Source organism: Acanthisitta chloris, unplaced genomic scaffold (assembly GCF_000695815.1).
Source record: "Acanthisitta chloris isolate BGI_N310 unplaced genomic scaffold, ASM69581v1 scaffold18854, whole genome shotgun sequence".
In the NCBI taxonomy this organism is placed as follows: Eukaryota; Metazoa; Chordata; class Aves; order Passeriformes; family Acanthisittidae; genus Acanthisitta; species Acanthisitta chloris.
This window is the reverse complement of record NW_008671236.1, coordinates 16,458-25,325: the sequence shown is the minus strand read 5'-3', so window position 1 is coordinate 25,325 and position 8,868 is coordinate 16,458. Positions and strand designations below refer to the sequence as shown.

At 36.7% G+C, this 8,868-nt stretch overlaps 1 protein-coding gene across 1 annotated transcript in view; it reads left to right on the top strand.

The window, feature by feature from the left end:
- Nucleotides 1–8,868, top strand: part of GPCPD1 (glycerophosphocholine phosphodiesterase GDE1 homolog (S. cerevisiae)) — a 38,051-nt gene that overhangs the window by 21,015 nt on the left and 8,168 nt on the right. Inside the window, 9 exon segments of the mRNA XM_009074028.1 lie at nucleotides 1–66; nucleotides 156–288; nucleotides 758–812; nucleotides 2,624–2,716; nucleotides 4,569–4,646; nucleotides 5,628–5,667; nucleotides 6,409–6,470; nucleotides 7,348–7,413; nucleotides 8,496–8,632. The exon segment at nucleotides 1–66 is cut by the window's left edge and continues 18 nt beyond it. Coding sequence (XP_009072276.1) covers nucleotides 1–66; nucleotides 156–288; nucleotides 758–812; nucleotides 2,624–2,716; nucleotides 4,569–4,646; nucleotides 5,628–5,667; nucleotides 6,409–6,470; nucleotides 7,348–7,413; nucleotides 8,496–8,632 — 730 coding nt within the window.

Here is an 8,868-nt window from a genome sequence, read left to right as displayed (position 1 = left end):
GTGCTGGAATTCTTACACTTGCTATTATGAGCAGAAATCCAAGGAAGACAATTGGAAAAGTCAGAGGTACAGTTGATGCAAACAACAGATGTAGATAACTTTACTCAGTCATCTGTTATCTATTGACATGTGAAGCATTGGTATTTTTCTTGTAGTGGACTACATAATTATTAAACCGATCCAGGGATACATGTGTGATATGCAGGCTTCATATGCAAAATATTGGAAACCAAGAACAACTCTAGATGTTGGACACAGGGGAGCAGGGAATTCTACAACAACAGCTAAGTAAGTTTGTTTGCATTTGCATCTGGGTGGGATTATGTTTTTTCACTGACATCAGTTGAGGAAACTACGGTTTAAAAAGCTGCAACCCATAGTCAGGGATACATGTGTGATATGCAGGCTTCATATGCAAAATATTGGAAACCAAGAACAACTCTAGATGTTGGACACAGGGGAGCAGGGAATTCTACAACAACAGCTAAGTAAGTTTGTTTGCATTTGCATCTGGGTGGGATTATGTTTTTTCACTGACATCAGTTGAGGAAACTACGGTTTAAAAAGCTGCAACCCATAGTCATTTAAACCAGAAACTACGGTTTAAAAAGCTGCAACCCTTGGTCGTTTAAACCACTCCGGTATCAAGTGTGGGTGTTCTCTAAAACAAAACCTTCTGATTAGTGTTTCCAGTGTTTCAATGGACTTCTGTGTCATACTGCATGTAACAAAGCCTTTTTCTTTGCTGTTATTTCAGACTTGCTAAAGTTCAAGAGAACACTATTGCTTCTCTGAGGAATGCTGCTAGTCATGTATGTACACACATTTTCACACACATAGTACTTGTATAGTTACAGCTAAGTTGGCTTATACAGTTAATTTCCATGATTCAATACAGTGAATGGTAATTGCACTTATGTAAAATGATATCAAATAACTGTGGAAATGCCTTGAGTAATAGGAGGATTAGACTAGAGCTAGATTAGATTCTGATTCTCAAGTTCTTCAAAAGAATCAAAACTCCCATTTAGCAATATATTCTGGTGGCATTCTAATAGAAGGAGAATTTTAATCTCAGCCCTGTGGAGAAAAAGAACTTGGAATTAATTTGAAGAAATTAATAAAATTTTGGCTCTGGCAGAGTCTGTCGTGATATTCTCAGGTGGAAAAGGTCTCACTCAGGGACTGCTAAGTACTGAAACTTGGTGTCCAAAAATGCGACTTAGGAGCTGGACTGGTAGAATAAAACAATCCTTTGTTTCAGTGCTTGCTGCAATGAATACTTGGAATCCTAAGACAAGACTTTCCATTTGGGAGATACTAACTTCACGTGCCTAAGTTCTGTGATTGAGGTGGTCACCTTTACTCCTTCCGGTAATCTTGATCACTGCAGTGATCTGCAGTAAGATTGATCTAGACAGTACAATGAAACACTGCAGCAGAGTAGCTGAAGGCAGAAGCACAGTCTGAGGTTCCTTGTCTAGCTCCTGTTTTCAAAATGAAGTGTTTTCACAGTCACATGCTGCTATGAGATCACCTGCCACTTACCTTGTGCGGCTCCTAAGCCTTTTCAGGTATTCCTTCACTAATGTAGGTTCTTGCAAAACATCTTTCGAAGTTCTTAAAGGCATGAGATCAGAATCTGGAGTTGGCCACTGAATCTGGAATACTGTACTCTTCAAGGGTCATAGCTGAAAGCTTTCTTTTCTTTTGAAGTCAGAGTATAACTTGAACACAGTGTCAGGAACATGCATTGAACTGCAGAACAAGAAAACCCTATAACTACTAAATTATTGTTTTGAACAGTAGTTCTTAATCTCTGGGTGGACACTACAGGTTTATAGGTGGCTTTTAAAAAAGCCCACAAGAAGTATGCATTGAGGCAGAAATTTATGATGAAGTTATCAGCTGCATGACTAGAAAAGTGCTTTCAACTATTTCAAGATTGAAAAGGGTGAAAAACACCACTCTAAAAATGTTTCTGCTGAGAATAGAGCTGAAAAAAGCCTGTCCTATTTTCTTTCTGTTCTGATGGAATAAGTGAGGGAGTCAGGATGATAATTTGATGAATAGTATTATTGGAGGCCTTCCAAAGGAATTATTTACAGACAGTCAAAATAAATTAAAAAACCTAAACGTGTCACTATGTGTTTTTCTCTGGTTTTTTGTTTGGCTTTTTTTTCCCCCCCTGGCCTTCCTACTTGTCGGTACTGGGAAGAGCAAGACTATTTCCTGTTTTCCTGGGACTTTGTAATCGATCAACAAAAAAGCTCTTTTCAATGTGCCTTAGCATGGTTTCCAGGAGAACATCATCTCAGCCTTTCTCTGAAATCAGGTTTACAATACTTGAATCTTACTAGAGGGTTTACAAGATTCAGAAAGATATATATATATAGATATATGTATTAGAGCTGCATTATGGTAATTAAAATACTTTCCGATATGAATTTTTTGTCATTATTAATCACTGAGCATGATTTAACTGGTAACAGACAGTTGCATTCAACTTGTGTTAGATGTCCAGGACCTGTGTATACTTGACAGCTTGGTGCGGTTCTGTTGTCCTTGTGCGTAAGTAGTTAATGGGTTTCTATTTTGTCCTTTGTTTCTCAATTTTCTGTAGGGAGCAGCCTATGTGGAATTTGATGTACATCTTTCTAAAGATCATGTGCCTATTGTATACCATGATCTCACTTGTTGCATGGCCATGAAAAAGGTAAAGAAGATGATATCTGTATTTTTATTTATAAATATGACTATTTCAGAAAGTAAAATTCTGGGGGACTCAAGGAATGGAATGGGAATAAATACGCAGCATTACTCTGTGCATAAAGTAGAGAGGAAAGTTGAGGTTTTCCTTTTGATATTGTAGCAACAGCGTTTCAGATGTATGATTTGGCATTCTTCAAGCCTACATTCTTGTTTTTTTGTTTTAAGGCTTGGAAGAAAAAAGCAGGACAGCGCCACTATATCCAGTAGTACCTCTGGGGCTGTTAGACTATCAGCAGTCCTAAGTAACTTCTGGTTGTTTCTTTTTTGTGAGTGAGTTAGCGTGATTCTCAGCATGCCATGTCACTCCTACTGACACTTAAATGTCTATTTATCTTAAGCGATTTAAAAGCTCTTTAGGTCAAACTTAGTCTACTTTTATTTGGTATCCCAGTAATGGCCAATAGATGGAAAGCAGAAATGTGGAAGAAACGAGGATCTCCTTCATTTAGGGAGTTTGATTAGCCAAAACCGACCTGGCTTCTGTTATTCTTTCTAACTCTTTCTGTAACCCTTTTTTACTTCAGTAACTTGCTCTGTTCATTAACTGTGAGGTAAACAATATACTTCCTGTTCTGTATGTAAGTGAGACTGAGGAACTTTTGGATTGCATAGTGGAACAGAAGGAAAGGAGTTAAGACTGGGGTTCTAAAAGCAGGAAAATGGCTCTTGAAAGGCAACTGTCCTGGTCCTTTCCTTGCTTTACCTCCTGAGTTTGCAGTTGTTCCTTCTTTTTTAACCAGAAACTCTTTTCAGCTGTTTTCGGAAGCATCAAGAAGTGGTAAACTGTACTGTTACTCGAATGTACTGGTGATCTTTGCTTAAAAGGTGATCTGTACAGTCTATCACCATACCTCTTACATACACAAGTTTTATGAAGGGTAACAAATGAATGTGTTCAGAAAGTGACATTTCACTCCTTAACCAGAGGCGGAAGGATCAGTGACTCAAAAAGCCCCCACTGAGGTGCTTTTCTGTCTGGTCTGTTGCATGTTCTTCACTAAAGCCTGAATACTTTCATTCAGCAGCAGTGCAAAGAGGTTTGACTCTGTGCTGTTTCAGTTTTCTTCCTTCCTCATTCTGGCAGTGACATCAGAGATAGCAGTGTGCTCTGCCATGCTCTGTCTTCTTGGCACTAAGTCTTGTGTCCTCAAATTCTCACACCTATTGCAGTATTGCAGTTTATAAGAAACTTGGTTTTGAAGAGTTGTGGAAATGGAACTTTGACTAAGGGAAATGCATATGCGGTGTTATCATGAATCAATATTGCCTTGCTGAGTAAAAATATATGTAGTGAAGAGGGCAAGTGAAAATGGACAGAATTTTTTGAACACCAGATCTTTATTTTGGGAGCAGAATGTGTGTCTTAATTTTACCAGGACTCTTGTCTTTTTTTATTAGTTCCTGAGACATTGGATAGATAGTAGTAAACTGAACTGCCTTAGAGTATTTTTGACTGCATTTCTTTACTTGCAAAACTTTTTCCTGAATGCATTAACCAATCAAGTTTTGAGGGAATAAATGTGCTAACCTTTTGTGAAGAAAGTACATTAAAGCCTCTGACTTGCATGAAAGACCAAATCCTGTTTTTTACAAACTGACACTTGTTTTATGCTTTTAAGTGACTGTTGTCTCCTGAAAACTGATCATATTACTTGTATTATAATAAGATATCGGTCACTTGTTTCTTTATCAATAAAATAGAAAAAATAGTTCCCTTTAATGTTACCATATTAAAAGCATGTAGGCTTTTTTGTCATTTTCGGTGATGCTTAATCATGTATTGATTCTCTTCAAAGAAACTGGATACGGAGCCTTTGGAACTGTTTGAGATTGCAGTCAAAGAACTCACATTTGATCAGTTGCAGTTATTGAAGGTATTGTTGCTTTATGTAGTACTGTGTGCTCTGTAGAATTCCAAATTGTGTAGAAAGCTTAGAGTTTTTGGAGTAACTATAGAGAGTTTGGGAGAAGACAGTTTTTAAAATTGTACAAATAGAACAATTAGTTAATTCTAAGAAAAATACTTTTGCACCATCATTGCAACTTGAATGAATTTCATTTCTTCTAGAAAGATGGTCTGACAACTTGCATGTATCATTATGCTAATGTTGATAATTTTAAAAAAATAAGAACGGTTGAAAGTGATGGTAGGGTTCATTGAAGGCCAATGCTTTGGAGTCTTTGTTGAAGAAGAAAGACATTTGTCACAAAGTCTTATCTAATTTTCAAATGTTAAAGGGATTACATTCAACTACTCTGCCTTCTGAACAAAAGTGCCCTGTCTGCATAAAGGAGGAGTCAGGGCATGAGACTGGGCCACTGAACACCCCACTGAGATACCTGTCTTCAGTCAAGGAAGCACCTGAATGGTCCAAGAACTGTATGATTCTTCTTACTTGGTCTGCTCCTTTATGTGGGAGAGAGAATTTGAATAGAGCAAAGGAGTTGGCCCTATGTTTGGCTTTATTCTATCTCAGTATGTGACTGTATGATAAAACTGGTCAGCCCACTGCACTGGGTTGAAACATAGAGGAGAGATTCATCCTCAGACTTCTTCACATCTTGATGTTGTATTACATTATGTGTTTTTATCCCGGACATGTTTTCTGAAGTGTCAGTTAAGCACATTTTCAGTTTGGTTTTGAGCTTTCCTTGGAATCTTTAAAACATAAAAGTTTGAAAGAAAATAGTGATGTGTACTGGGGTGTCTTTTATTCTTTCACAAGTTACTAAAACTGTGTCTGTAATGAACCTTTAAACTTAAAAACAATTTGTAAGGAAAATTAGTTATATTTTACATGCAGAAAGATCTCTGTGGATTGAGTGTTTGTTAATATTACTCTTATGCTTTTCAGCTGGCTCACGTGACTGCCCTGAAAGTAAAAGATCACAGTGGTACGTACTGGTTTGGAAGACACTTGAGATGGATTTATTACCATGTAATTCTATACATTCTGTGGTTGTAGTTGCTTGTTCTTATCACATTTGTCATCTTCCTGAACATTTCTAAATGCTTATGTAGTTGATTCTGTGCATGCTGTAGAGTTCTTTGCTGGGAAATAAATACCTGAACAGAAGTTACTTGCTTGGGAAGAGGGGATAGGAGGGTAGACGATGAGTGTATAGACAAATATATATTTATGGATAGTCATAACAGAATTGCTACTAATGCTTTCATCTTATGCTTCTCTTATTGTACCTTCAGCACTTCAGAATTGATAACTAGAGCAGTAATTGCTGTAGGGTGTCTTATTAGTGCTGTAAATTTTTGGCCTTAATTCATCCCTTTTATAGGAAGAACAAATTGCACATCCTACCTGTCTAGGAAAAGATAAAATAAATAAGCCTTGATAAGTAAGGCTGATTCTGCTGAAATGATGAGGAATAGGAGAAGCCATTTCTGATCAATATTCTGGCAAGGCTTTTGATAGTGGCCAAAAAGTTTTCCCCTTGGCAAAACAGGAATGGCCAACACCATCGTTGGAGTATGTCTATGTTAGAGGAAAGTGTAAGAAATCAAAAGATAAACCTGATTTCATTGTTTACTCCTAAAGGCATTATGATTTTAAGCCGGTCTGTTCTTACTGGGATTATACTGCTATTTGTTTTGATTCAGTATTTTGTATTTCTTTCCAGCATCTTTTAAAGAGGAAGAAAACTCTGCTTTTGAGACACAGCCATTTCCTTCTCTGCAAAGAGTAAGCAGTCCGTATAGAGCAGTGATGATTGTGGAACATCAGCCCATGTGTTTTACTTTCAACTTTGCACATGTAGCAAGCAATATTAATCTTTTTGTTTTAGGCCTCCAATGTCAATGCTAGAACTGAGAACATATGCTTTTTTGTAGGCCACTGGAGCCTTTTCACTGCTTAAAAGTAATAGCTCGTGTATATTTCAAGCTTCTTAATTCATGAACCCAAGTTATATAGCTCAGGGTACACTAAGTTTCACAGCTGGTTAACATGCAGGCATTGCATTTTAATGCATGGGCAATTGTTTCAAATTTTGAAAAAACTCGCCCTGGCCTTCGGCACTTCATCACATAAGTCTTGGCCATCTAGGAGAGGCGGACAGAGAGAAATGTTAAGTGAATTCCTAGTATGTTCCCATTTATGACTGTTTGCGTTAGCTTCGCCTTTTGGTTTTAAGTCGTCTTACAAATAATACTTTACAAGAATTTTGCATGAAAGAACTTTTGTTATCATTATAATGGCAAGCTTATGGATTTTGTACTTTGGACTGTGTGTTATTTATGATACTTCTTGCATTCAAAAAATACTTCTGGAGAAATAAAAACCATTTTTCTTCAAGAGTACAAACAGGACATTTCTTACACGTTAAGATGAATTGACTTGCATTTGTACCTTGTCAAAGTTTTAGCCTTAAGATTTGATCAATTGTAAAGGTTAAATCGGAGTAGAAAAGGATGTATATGTATTGTCTGTTAAATGTTAAAACCTTAGATTTTTAAATTCTACTGTTGGACACCATTGGTATTAAATTCCAAGAATTACCTTCACTGTGCTTTGATGTCCTTCTTTGCTGTGGGGTCTCTTCATAATGAAATTTTTTCAGGTCCTGGAGTCTGTTTCTGAGGACGTTGGGTTCAACATAGAAATAAAATGGATCTCCCAGCAACGAGTAAGTAAACGTAGATGTGATTTACTTTGATTCTTTAATTTTCTTATGGCTAAAGCTTGTAATTTGACGTGGCAATTTATAAGCTACAAAAGGATATTTTTTGAGGTTTTCTGTGACTCTTTTTTGTAATGTATTGTGTTTAATACTGGGAGTATAATAACATTATTCCAGCAAATGAGCGAACTTAGTCTTAAAATGATAGAAAGTACTTATAGGATTGAGTTCATAATGCAGCTCAGACTGCTTTGGGTAGAAGCCTCTTTTTTAAGTCAACAGATCACAACAGGGCAAGCATGCTATACATGGGAAAAGTGCAAAAAAAGAGGCCAGACCCCCCTGGCTCTCTAGCAGGAGCAGCTACAGCATGGTGCAGTAATATAAGCAATTGTTTCCTTCTAGTTAACAGTATTGCAGACTCAGCTGGGCTGTTAAGTACTCAGTCTAGAAGGAAATGGTTGTCAAGGCTAGGACTGGAAGCCTGGAGTGGGGGAAGGAAACTAAGGAGAGTGGTAGGTAGAAGTCCATATGCGTGGAAATATGCTAATAATTCTCTCAGAGACAGGTCAACTGCAGGAAGATTGGTGCCTGCTATTCTCAAAGAACAGCTAATTTATTTCTACAAATCTTACTGCCGAATTTATACATGTCACAGAATCACAGAGTGGGTAAGGTTGGAAGGGACAACAGTGGGTCATCTGGTCCAAGCTCCCTGCTCAAGAATTACGCAGTATTGTTAATTTAGAAATAACAGTAGAGCATATCTGTTACAGTTTTTAGTAGTCTTTCATGAAATGCCTTTGTATTTTTGAAATTACAATAGACTTCCTAGAAACTATTTCTTTGGATGAGGAAACTGAATTTTTCAGTGATTTTATTGCTGTGAGAACTCAACTGCATCTCACAGACTGTCAATCCTGTAGAGTTGTAACTAGTATTCAGTAGTCTAAAGGATTGACTTACCTATTCAGACTGGCAAACAATTTTTATTTTGCTCATTTTGTTGAATGAGAGACCATTGCTGGTTAAAATAATTTTAGTAAGCATTCATTTAAATAGCTGAAACTTGTGCTTTCTTTTTCTAGGACGGACAGTGGGATGGCAACTTGTCAACTTACTTTGATATGAACCTTTTCCTAGATATTATTCTAAAAACTGTTTTGATAAATGCTGGAAGAAGAAGAATTGTATTTTCTTCTTTTAATGCAGATATTTGTACAATGTAAGTTAAGAAGAGATAAATAATGTATTTTCTTTTCTTAATCTTTTTATTTTTTAATTTCAGTAAAATTTACTTTGTTATGTAAGAATACCAAACAGGAAATAAATAACACAAGTTTTGTTTGGACATAAAGTTTGGGTGCTGAAATAGTTGGGAACTGAAACGAGACCACTTTGCTACCTGAAATGTGCCAAAAATAAAATAGTTTAGAACAAAGGCAAAGTAGATATTTTTGT